Source organism: Trachypithecus francoisi, unplaced genomic scaffold, assembly GCF_009764315.1.
Source record: "Trachypithecus francoisi isolate TF-2019V2 unplaced genomic scaffold, Tfra_2.0 Lachesis_group1, whole genome shotgun sequence".
In the NCBI taxonomy this organism is placed as follows: Eukaryota; Metazoa; Chordata; class Mammalia; order Primates; family Cercopithecidae; genus Trachypithecus; species Trachypithecus francoisi.
In genome coordinates, this window is record NW_022681454.1 from 109,943,839 (window position 1) to 109,959,184 (window position 15,346).

The following is a 15,346-nucleotide window of genomic DNA, read 5'->3' on the forward strand; positions in this document are numbered from 1 at the left end:
TTTCTGCAAAAATTAACTTTCTAATACAGTCTAATATAGTAGACATCCTTTCACATTTTTAAGTATTCCCAAAAAGTTGAATAAAGGCCAGCCGCAGTAGCTCACATCTGTAATACGAGCACTTTGGGAGGCTGAGGTAGGCAGATCACCTGAGGTCAAGAGTTCGAGACCAGCCTGGCCAACATCGTGAAGCCCCATCTCTACTACAAATATAAAAATGAGCCAGGCGTGGTGGTGCACACCTGTAATCCCAGCTACTCGGGAGGCTGAGGCAGGAGAATCGTTTGAACCTGGGAGACGGAGGTTGCAGTGAGTTGAGATCGCACCATTGCACTCCAGCCTGGGCAACAAGAGTGAAACGACATCTCAAAAAAAAGAAGAAAAAAAAATGTTGAATAAGATGTCATAGTAGGGTAGTCTCTATATTATATTTTAAATGCAAATCATTTTCCTGCAATTTATACACTTTCCCTAATACAGGAAAATGAATCTCAAATTGAGCTACACAATAAACCTACCTAAGGAACCTTTAAAAAATACCCTGGTGCCTATTATAGTGGGCCCGATCCCTATGGATTTTGATTTAATTGGTCCATGATGGGACCCAAGCAACAATATTTTTAAAATTTTTTCTAATAATTGTAATATGTAGCTATAGTTGAATACCACTGATACAGAACATAGGCTATAATTTATTGGTGTTAAATTTCTAAATTAAAATTTATAATAAAGTAATAGTCAAATGTTATAATAGTCTTTTTGAGTTTGTTCATTCAACAAATATTTATCAACCACCACTATTCTCCAGATTTTTGGATGGATACTTTCGTTTTTCCTGCAGCATTTAGTTTGTTTTCAGTGAATAAAACACTGAATAAAACTATTTAAACATCTCTAGAAATATGCAGGCAAGCTGAATTTACAACCCTTGTCTCCAATGGTGCCTTCATGTGAGTAGCAGGAGACTTTCTTTACTTCCTCTGTTTCTTCCTGTCTTTTAACTAAAATTCCACCCAAAGACAATCCATTTCATCATGATGTGGATTTTAAATTTATTTTTTGCATAATTTGATATTACCAAGTTTTTGATATACTTTGAGAAGCTCCTGCTATGTTTCAGGTGCTGTGGAAACAATCTTCCTCTTAAATGACTCACACTCTCATCTGGAGGCAGATAAGCAGAGAGGGCACACACAGTGCGTAGTGTATGACACAGCACACACGATGCTCTAGGAGTACATAGCAGCAGATAAACACAGTTAAACAAAGACATTCACTGGGGAGGATCAGGGAATGTTTCTCCAAGAAAGTCACATCTAACCTGAGCCAAGAGAAGAGGGGAAAGGAGATTTCTGGTAAGTGAGAGAATATGTGGAAAAACTCAGAGGCATGAGAGAACATGACCTGTCAAAATAAAGGCAGCTCAACACGATTGTAGCATGGAATGAGAGATGAGGCCTTGCTACCTCTCCCTCTTTACTGAATCACAGGGCTCTTCTGAGCCAGTTTAGTCAGTTTCCTGAAGCAATTGAAGAGCCACCAAAAAGCTCATGCAGTATCACATTATGATCACTTCCCCTTAACACACAGATATTATATATGTATATAGTCAGAGTTGCTCAGTGAAATTTGATTAACCAGTTGAATTTCTTTGTAAATATATTTGAAGTTATCTACTGCTTTTGGAAAGAAAATAATTGATGATAGGTTCATTATAGCCATTCAAACAATTCTCTAATGTCTATGTCAAAGCTTAAACAACTAGACAACCTATTTTTTGTACTTTGGTAGCTTTTGTTGAAGATGCTACTCTTATGTCAAGGGATTCATTTTCTTTTAAAGTGTCCATGACAGTGTCAATTGATGCCCTTAATGTATTTTCACTACAGAAACTGAAGGTTTGAATTTGAGACTCAATAGTCTTTAGGTGATGCTCAAAATCATGAGATTTGGATTTTTATGTTTTTTGGGGGTACATACGTCTTTTATTTATTTTAGTTGGCAAACAAAAATTATACATATTTATTGTATACAATGTGATGTTTTGATACATACATACATACACACACACACATTGTAGAATGGCTAAATCAAGCTTATTAACGTATCTGTTACCTCCACATACATATCCTTTTTTTTTGTGATGAGAGCACTTACAGTCTACTCTCAGCAATTTTCAAGTATACAGTACATTGTTATTAACTGTAGTCTCCATGTTTTACAATAAATCTCTTGAATTTATTTCTCCTAACTAAAATTTTGTATCTTTTAACCGACATCTCCCAAATGCTCCTCCCCCTTCCTTCTCCAGCACCTGGTCACCACCAGGTGTCTCTTCTCTGCTTCTCTGAATTGTTTAGATTCCACATATAAGTGAGATGATGCGGTATTTGTCGCTATGTCTAACTTCTGTTATTTTGAAAAATCACTGATACATTTCATGTCTAAAATAGTGCCAAGCATGCAGTAGACATTCAAAATTTTCCTTGAGTGCATGAATGATTATAAAAGTCCAGAGGCTTTTCACTTTTAAGATGCATTTAATACTGAGTTACAATAATCATAATAAATTATGCTAGCTAATATTTATGGAGTGCCGCCATATGCCAAGCACTATTTTTAGAGCTCTTGCATATATTACATCGTTTAATATTCATAACCATTTTATGAAGTACTTTTCTATCCTTTATTTATTGTTGAGGAAATTGAGGCACAGATAGGTTAGGGGACTTGCTAAGGCCTTATAGGAAATAAGTGATGAAGTTAGAATTTGAACCCAGGCAGCTAACCTCAGCTCCTTGTCTCCTAACCTTACACTTTACATTAGGAACGAAAGGCAGTGGATTGACAACCTTGGAGTGCTATTGCGTAAGGCAAATAAGCAACAAACCAGAACTGTAACCCAGTGAAATATTAAAGAGATGATTTGATCCTCTGATCCCAGAAAAGATGTGTCATATTTTCTGCCCAAATAGTTTATATCTTTCACATTATTTACAGCTTCTTTTCTAATGGCTTTGCTTTTAATATATTGCATATGTTCATTGCTTCTTTTTAAAGCTTCTCTGGAAACATCGCTTAGTTCATTTTAGGGAAGCTTTGAAAACATCAATCTGCCTTCTCAATACAACTAATTATTATTAATAATACAATTGCTAAAGAATTTATGTTTCAAATGAGAACTCAAAATAATGAACTGTCTCTTGTACAACTTCTCTGGCATAAATGATCATTTATCTTCAAAAAGAACAAATGAGTTTTCATGAAAGCAAATTTCCAAAATATGCACGTGGGAAAGATGCCGTAGTCAAGGCTCAATGGCTTGCTGCTGCTGTTGAGCGTGGCCTCCTATGTGATGCTTTTCATCTTTTGTTTACTTTTGGTTTCAACTTGAACATTAATGATTTTTGTTTTTCCAGACTATTACAGAAAAACACAAACTAAATGTTCCTGAGACGATGACTGAGGTTCTTGATGTTTCTGATGAAGAGGGTAAGACTTCTATTCAATCTTCTGTGACACCTGTCATGTTCTTACACAAGGGCAAGTCACTCTTTTTTTTTCAGAGACCAAGCTGGTTATGTGGATGACAGAATCTTAATATTTAAAGTCACTTTTTCACCTTTGTTTCAATACATTTACTTTTGCCGTGGCAGCAGGGGCCAAGGGGCAGTTCTGATTAGTATATTTTTTTCTGGTATTATCTCTTTTTCCTAGCATTATAATTAATGGCTATTAAATAATATGACTGGAAAAGGAGAAAAACTGGAAACTGGCCATGTGTTAAAATAGCTATATATTAACACAATTGTTATTAAATATGTTTGAATTATGTTAAAAATCTTTTTTTATTCAAATGCCTTTAAGTAAAGACTTTAAAGTATACTCCATCAAGGAGTGTTCTTCTTCAGCCAAGAAATCTCTGTATTCTGGTTGGTTCATAGGTACAGAATATATTTTAAGCCCAGAGGAAAAGAACCTTAGAGAAGGTTTAAAAATAGTACAGCAGGAAGTAGTACAAATTCAACAGAAGAATGTATTATTTAAGTCAGAAAATATCCCCCCTATAATTTTAGAGTTGATAAAAATGATCTCAGGCAATGGCTTCCTAAGTCCCGGGAAGTCTGCTTTCCTAAAAGGTGCAGTGGGGACTGCCTGGAGTGGGTGTGTGACATTGGGCTAGAACTGGAGATGGCCCAGTAGAGTGTCCGGCTCCCTATCTCTACTTCAACTAGAGTTGCTGACTTTTCTTCATTTTGTATTTTGAATTTCCATGTAATATTCCACTTGGACCAAAAAAAAAAAAATTTGCTACTAAAAAATCATGAAAGCAGCACATACAAATTTTTAAAGCATTTTTTATGAGGAGATAGAAAAAAGAAAGAAAAAAACCATGCAACCAAGTTTCAATAGTGCAGCAATTCATCCACATGATTGAAAAATTACTGCCATATATGTACATGAAAATGTATGTTTGAAAAATTATTGCTATTAAGAATGGCACTAGGTTTAATGCTAATTGCTTTTACAGACAAATATTAAAGATGTTTCTTTAGGTTATTCAAGATAAAATCATAAGATAAAACTTCACATTGAGATGTCCTTATTTAGAACCAACCTGTCAAATCACCTATTGGTAATAGGTATTGAGTTTTCTCAGCTTTTATAAGAATTTATGACAAGAATGAACAATTGTTGGATCAATGTATTATTTTGAATAAATTCAAAGGTATTCCCAAAGCCAGCAATTCCAAATATTTAGTATAATTTTGTGTTCAATCTTGCAAACTAGTTCTCAGCATTCCTATATGCATATCATATTTTGTTTTGTGAGATTATCTTTCTTATCTTTACTTGTATGTTGAACAGCTCTTAAACAGTTTGGTGACCACTTTATTGATGGGGAGGCACTTAGTGATTCAGGTACCTTGGAGGAAATTTTGGAGTGAAAACTTTTCTTTGCTTTTAATTTTTCTTAGCTGGATAGAACAACTTGCTTAAATCTGTATGCCTAACACTAATCTGTTTCTTTTGAAATAGCATGTGTAACATGAGTGGAATTGTATATGTGTGCATTTGAGTGTGTGGATTTTATTAACTTAGAAGCTTAAAGTCATGAATTGTTTGTACTGTTAATGATTTTGCAACTATTATTGAGACCTGTTAACATAATTATAATCTAGTGAACATTATATAAATATTTTCCACAACTAGTATCTTTTCTTAGAATATAAATTTAGAGAAAAGTAATTCTTTTGTTAGTTGACATTGAGCTAGCATGAACATAATAATAACTAAGTTAGACCACTTGAAATAAATGCAGTTTATATCACCTTCTGGGTTGATGATATATTTTAGGTGTGATTAAAAATATATTAATAGTTATATGATTTTTAAATATAGCTAAGAATAGAAATAAAGTAACATTTAAAAATTGTTTAGGGTGAATTTGGCATATAAGGAAAAATGAATAATGTAAGATATTTTACCTAGTAAGAAGTTTCCAAAGTATATGTGGTACCACTTTAAGCAACTCTATTACATGAAAAATTAAATTTATAAATCAGATAAATTGAATAGTGATTACTGAATTTAAAAATAGCTCTTTATTTACAAAGTAATTGCTGGAGAATTAGTTAATTCATTTAAGTATTTAATATTGAGTTTATAAAAGAAATTTATACAAAATAGCCTCTCAGATCTGCCTATTGTATTAAATGAGATGAATTACAACATTCTGTACTTTCATTATTAAAAATATTATATATTAAATATTACTGGTGATAAGAATTCTTGGTTTGTGAAGAATATTAGTGAATGACCGAGATTATCTTTTGTGGTAAGAGAAGTCCATTTTTAGAAATAGCCAAAACTTAATAACATTTCTTTCCCAGAAGAAAATTCAAGTTGAATAATTTTCATGTAAAGGATCTGTTTGAGTATTGATAAGTAACTTTTTCATAGAAAGAATTAGTGTGAAGGAAATTGACTGGTTGACATTGCCAGTGCCAACCCTTTAATGTTTTGTGAAGTTAATATGTTTTTATAAAGCCTGCTATCATCCACGTGGACAGAATGCAGCCACATGTGTTTGAAAATTATTAGCTAATCCCTGTTTTCTCTACAGTCTATTGTTTTATTAGTAGTAATAGTATATCGATACCCAAAAAGAGTATTCAAACTCTTGCCATTAAGAATGCCACTATGTTTAATACTAATAGCTTTTAAGGATAAATATTAAAGACATTTCTTTAGTTTCTTCAAGATAAAATCATAAGGTAAGACTTTACATTGAGATATTCTTACACTGAGATATCCTATCAGGCTAACTTGCTGTATACATATTAAAGTAATCCACAATATCCACTCATGAATCCAATTAACAAATAGTGAATGTGATGTTATTGTGTGGAAAGCTCTGTAACTGGTGCCACAGTGGAATCAAAGGTGAGCATGAGGCAGGTCTTAGGAAGCCTATATAGAGAAATAATGTATATATTAAAAGCAGCATAATGGAAGGCACTGTGTTGTCAGGTTTTCATATCCACCTGGGGAGATCAGGAGCTACATATACTTAACACCGTCTCATAAACATGCTGAGAATTGAGAGAGTAATAACCGGGTGCATAGATTTTAGGGATTAGATAAGGAACAGTATGGGAAAATCTTGAGATAGGAAAGTACAAGAGAGAGACACAGAGTGGCAGAATCCTCCAGTCATTTGGTTTGCTGATGCATGAAAACATACCAGGCTCAGCTGTGGACTGTTTGAATTCTTTGCTGAAAAGCCTGGGAAACACAATACCTTAAAGATTTCAATTAACGATGAAAACATGTAAACCTGTTTTTACAAAGATTTAACCAGCAGTGGTACATAGAAGGAGTTTTTTGGGAAGAACCTGGAAGGAAGCAGAAATCTAAGAAAAGAGAAAGCATTTACTAAACCTCCATAATGCTAGTTACATGTCTCATTTAATCCTTATACCATCCCTGTGACACAGGCTGTGGATACCATTCCATATATATATATATATATATATATATTTTTTTTTTTCGGTTAAGGAAAGGCTTATTTTTGGAGAATGAGGCCTAGAGACATTAAGTAGTTTGTTCAATGGCACGCAGCTATTAAGTGGTGGGTGTGGAATCAAAACCTAGTATGAAAAGTATTGTAATAGCACAGCCATGATATCATCCTGTGGAAGAACATGGCCGTGAAATGCAAGGAAAAGACAGAAATGGGAATTCAGTCTAAGAGAATTATAGCATCCAGATTTAACGAAAGATGTGAAAGTAATCCTTTAAGTCTTCGTAGGATCATGAGTTGATCCCTGTCTTCACTGACTCAGCTTCCCAGCCATAAATGATGAGGTGGGGCTCAGAGATTTTGGCATCTGTATAACCAAAATGCCTATAGAATTGTGACTTATGTATGCCTTATTCTCATGAATTCGTGAGTGGGTGGCTTGTGCATATATCTCTGCTGCTACTCTGGAATGATGTGTACTGGTAATCAAGAGAACTCCAGACTGGCTGAATGTTGGGGTGAAATATAGAGACGCCTTCTCCTCTGATCGCTCACTTCTGTTGTGAACACGTACCACTTAGTGCGGCTCTTCATCTCAGGTTTCAGCCCTTTTTCCATGTCTCAGCAGGCATAATACTTGCTTGAGAGGGAGTGGGTTCTGTAATGTTTCAGAGAATCTCCTTGCCAGCATTGTGTGGGGTTGTCAGGAAGGGGAGCCATTCCACCTTTTTTTTTTTTTTGAGATGGAGTCTTGCTCTGTCACCCAGGCTGGAGTGCAGTGGTGTGATCTTAGCTCACTGCAACCTCCATCTCCCAGGTTCTCCTGCCTTTAGCCCCAGAGTAGCTGTGACTACAGGTGTGTGCCACCACGCTAATTTTGTTATTTTTAGTAGAGACTGGTTTTCACCATTTTGGTTAGGCTGCTCTTGAACTCCTGATCTCAGGTGATTGACCTGGCTTGGCCTCTCAAAGTGCTGGGATTACAGGCATGAGCCACTGTGCCTGGCTGCCATTCCACTTTATTTAAGTTATTCCCGTGCTATTGTCACCTGTGTCCTACAGGGGTTAAATATACCACTCACTGTCACTGAGGAATCTGTGTTTTCTGGGTATCAAAACATCAATTGTACATAAAAAGCCTGCAGTACATTGATGCTTCACAGTTAGTACAAAACAGTTTTCACAAAATTGTTTGGAAACATTGGATAATAAAACAACAAGAAAAAGCTAAGTCATTAACCTGGGAATCATCATTCTATTAAGTGAGTAAATAGGTAACAATCGGAAGGAAGTTATTCCAAGTGTAGGAAATAATAAAGAAATTCATTTTAGGTTTGTTCTATAATGTAAAAACTAAAGGTTGCTTTGGTTTTGTTCTGTTTTCACATTGAATAAGTAAGTTGAAACAAGGAAAGTATATAATGATTCTCTTAAAGCTGTCTGAATTGTACAAAATTCTTTCCAAGTCTAATGGCACTCTAGTCAAACAAATAAGAGCTAAAGCTTTTAATCTGAATATTATTTTAAATAATCTTTTCTCCCCCCTTGGCTTGGGCAAGGAAGTAGTTGTGCTAGTTGCTCATGTAGGGAATTTTCAAAGAGAAGCATATTGACAAGGGGATGGGTAAAGAAGATGAGTTCTGCTGTGGACACGCTAAATCTGAGATGCTTACAGAAAATTTAGATGGAGAAGTCCAGAAGGCAATTGCAATATAGATACAAAGTTCATGAGAGAGGTCTGGGACCAATACAGGTCTGTGTATAGTTAATGGACCTCTAAGTCCATGTGATAATATGTGAAATAAGAAGAAAGGGCAGATGGAAAATATCAACATTTAAGAGAAGTAGAGACAGGGAAGAAAGACTCAAAAATGTAGGGGGAAGATCAGGAGAGATTTGTGTCAGAGAAATCAAGGAGAATAGTTTACCAAATAAATCACTTCTCAGCCGCTGATTAATTGCTGAAATTAGCAAACATCTGTTTGATAAGTTTAATTGTTAACAAGGAGGAGTCAGAATGTGAAATAAAGAAGGTCTAAGAGTTTGGGAAAGAAGCTACCATATTTCAGAGATCACAGAAATATGGATATTTTATACATGGAAGGGGAAAGACCTCCATAGAATCTGTAACAGAGGAGAGAAGGTTGAAGATGAAGGGCGTAGCAGGCAAGGTATCTAGGAAGATGGGAGGGGATGAGGCTTTGGAGGCAGGGATGGGCCAGCTTTACACTAGCAGAAATCTTCTCACCCACTAAGGGAAGCAAGAAAAGTATTTCAGGGGCTCATTAAATACATTTAATTTGTATGCAGAATTTTCCAGTTATAGACCAACCTGGGTAATTTTTTTCCAAGTGATTTTTCACATTCTGTTAATTTCTGCTTGCATTCACTTTCCATCTTTTACTGCTGGTATGTATTACTGAATAGCATGATTTATATACAACTAACTGTCTTTGAGAGAAATTTTATATAGCACTGACAAGATTAGTCCCCAGAGAGGTGACTTTCCAGCTAATGCCAACACTGGGATAGGATTTAAACACTGCTTTCAGCATTTAGGGACTTTGCTTCTTTGGGTCATTTCTCACGGAGACATAATCAAGACATTGGCTATATACCTAGGGCCACCATAGGTGTACATAAAAATGCTAAAAATTCACTTTAAGTAGCACTGAACCTAGCAGCTGCCTCAGGCAGATGACATCATAACAAAACCATCAAAATGCACAAAATAAGGGAGAACGTAAAGGACGTTCACTCATGAACTCAGTGTAATCAGAGGTGGTTGTTTGTTTGTTTGTTTGTTTGTTTTTTGAGACAGGGTCTCACTCTGTTGCCCAGGCTGGAATGCAGTGGTGCGATCATGGCTCACTGTAGCCTCAACTTTCTGGGCTTAAGCAATTCTCCCACTTCAGCCTCCCAAGTAGCTGGGAATACAGGCGCATGACACCATGTCCTGCTAATTTTTAAAAATTTTTAGTAGAGACGAGGTCTAGGTGTTGCCCAGGCTGGTTTCAGTCTTCTGAGCTCAAGCAATCCTCCTGCCTCAGCCTCCCAAAGTGCTGGGATTACAGATGTGGACCACTCTACCTGGTCAATCAGAGGCTTTAAATTTTTGTCTTGTCACCAGAGTCATAAAATTTTGATATATTTGATTAAAAATATACACTTCAAATGTCCTTCTATCTTCTAATAAGATTCTATTCACACAAGAGAGGAAGGCTGGGTTCCTCTAGTTGATTGGCATGTTCTACCTGATCAAACACTGTGCCTTGCTCCTTCAGACATGGAGTCATTCCAGCCAAACTCTCTTCTTTTATCTTTACCTTTCTCACCTTTTCTTTCTTCACCCTTATAAACCTTCCTCACCCTACCAAGGTATAACAAGAGGGAAAGATAGATGGGAGAAATAAGAAAATTTGAAATGTAGGCCCTATTTTATTAAGGAGTTTTATGCATTTTTAAGAACCAAGAAGTTAAAGCTTATTTTGAGTTGTGTTTATTCCCTGTGACCATCTTGGCTGCTGAGAGACAGCAGTGAGAACTGGCAAATTAGGAGAAGCAAGATGAAATGCAAAAGCAAACAGACTCTGAAGAGGGACAGGATGCTCGAACCTGACTAGTATTCAGAATTTGGTGCTGGAGTTTTTGGGAGAAGGGGTGGGATAGGAACCTGGGGGAAAGAAAGAGTATATAAGCAGACTTTTTTTTTTTTTGAGATGAGTCTCACTCTATCACACAGGCTGGAGTGCAGTGGTGCAATCTCGGCTCACTGCAACCTCCACCTCCTGGGTTCGAGCAATTCTCCTGCATCAGCCTCCCAAATAGCTGGGACTATAGGTATGCGCCACCATACCCAGCTAATTTTTGTATTTTTAGTAGAGATGGGGTTTCACCATATTGGTCAGGCTGGTCTCGAACCGCTGACCTCAGGTGATCCACCTGCCTCGGCCTCCCAAAGGGTTGGGATTACAGGCCTGAGCCACTGCAGCCAGTCAACTTTTGGTTTTTAAATAATCTTTTTGGCTTTTTGCAAGGGATCCATAATATGCAGCTTGCACTGTGCTTGTATTATGTGACAGATTCCGTATTCAACCATCCCCTTCACCTTTTCATGAAAAAGAATAGATGTAGTCTCCTGAAATGTTAATAAAACTCATATTTTTTTCTGAAAGTAATGTAGGCTTAATCCTAAAGCAGACTATGCCTATGTTTTGATAAATCTATAATTAGAATTCATCTTAGAAGTTTTTTCTCCTAGTAGTAAACAACAAGGGATATCCAAACTTAATATTAAAAGAATTAAAATTCAAGTGATTCTTCTTGGTAAGTACTAAGAAAATGAAACAAATGTTGTTTCTCTAAGTTTGAGCACTGTATAGTTGTTTGCTGGTGTTCTGTGTTCTAGTGTGCAGTGAAGTTTCATCAATATCAAGGCAATGATGTTGATGCATTTCACAATCATGATCATATTTTGTAGTTGACATACATTCAGCAAATAATCCTGCTTTTTCCTCTGATTGTTTCAAGGTGATGACACAATGACTGGTGATGGGGGAGAATACCTTAGGCCTGAGGACCTAAAAGAACTGGGTGATGACTCACTACCCAGCAGTCAGTTCCTGGATGGTATGAATTACCTGCGATACAGCTTGGAGGGAGGACGATCTGACAGGTATCTTGTAAAGCTTATACTTGATGTCAGCCAGAAATATCTGCAACATATTTTTTATGATGATGATAAAAATGTAGATGCAATTATTGAGCATTTCATAGGTACTTTGTTAATCTCAGCGTTTAGAATATTATGTTATTTCATTGTCTAACAACTTTAAGATATGCCCATTTTAAAGAACAGAAAACTGAGGCCTAGAGAGATCAAATAACTTGGTAAAATCAAACAACTAGTAAGAAGCAAAACCATCATAAATAAGAGCTCTCATCATGTAAATGTGGCGTTTTTCATCACCGGCCACTTTTTTCTCAAATTAAAAGAACAATTTTGCCTTATAGACATACTGAGCGGCATCACAGACACTTTGAATACTCTCCTGCCCCCACTTTTTTGTTAGGAACATAGTTTCTGTGAATAAAATATGTTGTGCGGCTGAATTAAGACATACATTCAGACATGGATGCAGCTGGAAACCATCATTCTCAGCAAACTATCTCAAGAACAGAAAACCAAACACCGCATGTTCTCACTCATAGGTGGGAATTGAACAATGAGATCACTTGGACACGGGAAAGGGAACATCACACACCAGGGCCAATTATGGGGAAGGGGGAGTGGGAAGGGATGGCATTGGGAGTTATACCTGATGTAACTGACGAGTTGATGGGTGCTGACAAGTTAATGGATGCAGCACACCAACATGGCACATGTATACATATGTAACAAACCTGCACGTTGTGCACATGTACCCTATAACTTAAAGTATAATAGTAATAAAATAAATAAATAAATAAATAAAGTTTTATTGAAATACAAAAAAAAAAATACATTCAGGACAAAACTGCCTGAAACTGACTTTTCATGAAAAAGAATCCGAACAGAATCCCACGAGAGCCTGGATACAAGAAACGATCGGAGCAAAATCTGAGGGATCCCAGCGTTAATAGATAAATCTGGGAGGTTTATATAATATTCTGAGATATATAATCAGTGTTACTTTTTGTTATTATTAACTAGTACAACTGGCACTTTTTTGTGTGTGCAAGTTAGGTAATGACATTCTGTGGTTCCTCATCGAAAGTATGACTGGTAAGTCAGGCTTGAATATGGATGTCATAGCTGGGTGCAGTGGCACATACCTGTAGTCTCAGCTACTTGGGAGGCTGAGGTTGGAGGATCACTTGAGCCCCAGAATTCAAGTCCAGGCTGGGCAACATAGCAAGACACTCTCTTAAGACAAAAAAGAAAAAAAAGAATAAGTTTGTCCATGTAGTGTAATGTGTTCTGCTGATCAATAATCTCAGGTTTATAGTTTTAAAGTTGGTACTATTGTAAGCTCTTTTATGAACATCCAGCATAGAGTCTAAGAAATAAATACCTTAAAGAGTAATGAAGTCTAAGTGCATAATTAGCAAAAACAAACTTTTCTTGGGCTTTTTCCTTGAGCACCAATGCCCCCTTCCACTATCTTTTTTTTTTTCTTTAGCAAGATAGGCTTGCTAACTTCATAGCCTAATGAGATGGGAGAGGACATAAGCTAGTGGTACACATAGAGTGCCACTGAAGCCCTGAGGCTCTAGCTTCCTGGAGCAGATGAAACCAAACTGAGACCAAATGATGAGTAACAATGATGAGGAAAAGTGGGGAGGGCGTTTGAAGCCTTAACAAGGTCTTGAGCAAAAGCTCGCAGGGTGTATGGGAAAAAAGGGAGTGCAGTGTTGCTGGAGTGTAAGTGTGGAGGACGGGAATTATATTTGCATAGCAGGTGGATCCTTCTGCCAGTGAGAAAGAGGATGAATTTTAAAGGAGAGTTTCAAAGGGCTAAACCTGGAGATTGCAACCATTCTGAGAAGCAATTGTGCTTGTATTAACTGCAGGTGTCATGAGAGGACTAGCACTCTAACCTTGGTGATAGTCATGGAGAGAATTTCAGAAATAAAAAATTTGAGAGTTTTTTGAGACATGTGTAGGAGGCAAAAGTAGTCAGATTTCATGATGAATTTCATGAGTTAGGTGAAGAAGCGGAAGGAGATTAAATTGACTCCTTGGCTTCAATAACTCAGATAAAGGGTGCTTCCAGAAGGAGGAACCCCTCTAGAGTTCCATAAGCTGTCTTGATACATTGGTAGATTTGGACTTTATACTCTGAGATTCTTAAAAGATTTCAAATTTGAATAAAGTATAATGTTTATGGCATTATGCAAATTAATGATAATCTATGAATAGTCATATTACTGTCAACAATAAAGCTTCTGTTTTTTGCATGGTCTCCCTTATTAAGAATAAGTACTTGATTTGATCTGTTTTTCTTCTTTCAAAGTACTTAGGTTGAGGAAGAATTTAGAATAATACTTTCTATAAAACAGGATGGATGGCTTGAATGCTCCTACTTAAACTCAATACTTTTCAGCACATAAGGTCAGGGGACATGAAGCAAACAAGATATACTGTGTTCTCCAGGTCTCCACTTGCATTTCTAGATCACTAGATGTAGTCACCATTTCCAAAATAGAATTACAGGCAGCATCTCATTTTCATGGTCTTCTTTTATTTTTAATTTTGCTTAGGCAATTCAATATAAGTTACCTTTTCTTAGTGACCATTTTTTCCTTTGCACTGTTTCTTTATTTGAATTGCTTTCACTAGCACCATGCCCAGGTAGGTATTAACAGAGCATGGAAACAAGCCCTTCCTAGATTTATCCACATTTCCCTGCTCTCTGCTCAACCTGCGTGTGTGTGTTGCCAGGGGGTGCTTATATTCTAGAATTATGGATTTATTCTAAAATAAATATTTTTATGTATTAAACTGAATAACTAGCTGAGCTAGAAGAGTTGAATATATTACTAAAATGAAAATCTGTGACATGACCCAAGTATGGCTTTGTTTCAACAATCACAGCTACACCTGTGGTTGATAACACATTAGCGCGGTTTCCCCCAAACAACCCCAATTAGCCTATGTGTAGTTGGAGAAGACAGAAAAAATATTCTGATGCCTAAAATATGCATAGATATGGAAGAATTCAAATACATACAATTTAATGTACAGTAAATACAACCAAGTTATGATTAGTTGGATTTTGTGTCTGTTTTATTGTAGCTTACAAATTAAAAATGCTTTCCAAATTCAATGTAAAATACTAAATAACAACAAACCACAGAGGCTTCTTCATGTTTTAAAGCAAATTTATTGAAAATTGTGGATTTCTACTTGTTCAGTAAAGTTTGCCACTCCATTAATTGAATGTTTAATAAATACTACAGTTTACCAAGATAGTAATTATTATACTTTTCAATAAAATTACACTTTCATATCATCTATTGTGTGTCCATAAAGCAGTTGTACCATAGTAAAATAAAAAGTATAAGTTAAGACCATAACAAAACCCCTAGCACATCCCCTAGTTGAACAGCAAGTAAAACTTTATACTTCTATGGCTATGTTATTATACATTTATTAACTGAATAGCAGAACCATTGACTTAATGAAAAATTGGCAACTGTATTGGAAAATATTTAAACTTGTTTTTAATGTCTTAAATCAGAGTGAACAATTTCTGATCCAAGGGCTTACATTATTATTCCAGACCTTTGTCATGCCAGTTATATTTTAGTGAGAATAATTCTTTAGTTATTATTATT

At 36.0% G+C, this 15,346-nt stretch overlaps 1 protein-coding gene across 30 annotated transcripts in view; it reads left to right on the top strand.

Annotated features, from left to right (window-relative positions):
* Nucleotides 1–15,346, top strand: part of ANK2 (ankyrin 2) — a 715,648-nt gene that overhangs the window by 630,523 nt on the left and 69,779 nt on the right. For 19 of the 30 annotated variants that reach the window (XM_033215045.1, XM_033215042.1, XM_033215049.1 and 16 more), the window contains 2 exons: nucleotides 3,420–3,492; nucleotides 11,558–11,702. In XM_033215045.1, coding sequence (XP_033070936.1) covers nucleotides 3,420–3,492; nucleotides 11,558–11,702 — 218 coding nt within the window. Of the gene's footprint in view, nucleotides 1–3,419; nucleotides 3,493–4,869; nucleotides 4,924–11,557; nucleotides 11,703–14,348; nucleotides 14,361–15,346 lie in introns of all 30 variants that reach the window. The other 11 variants (XM_033215055.1, XM_033215039.1, XM_033215046.1 and 8 more) reach the window with 2 other exon arrangements.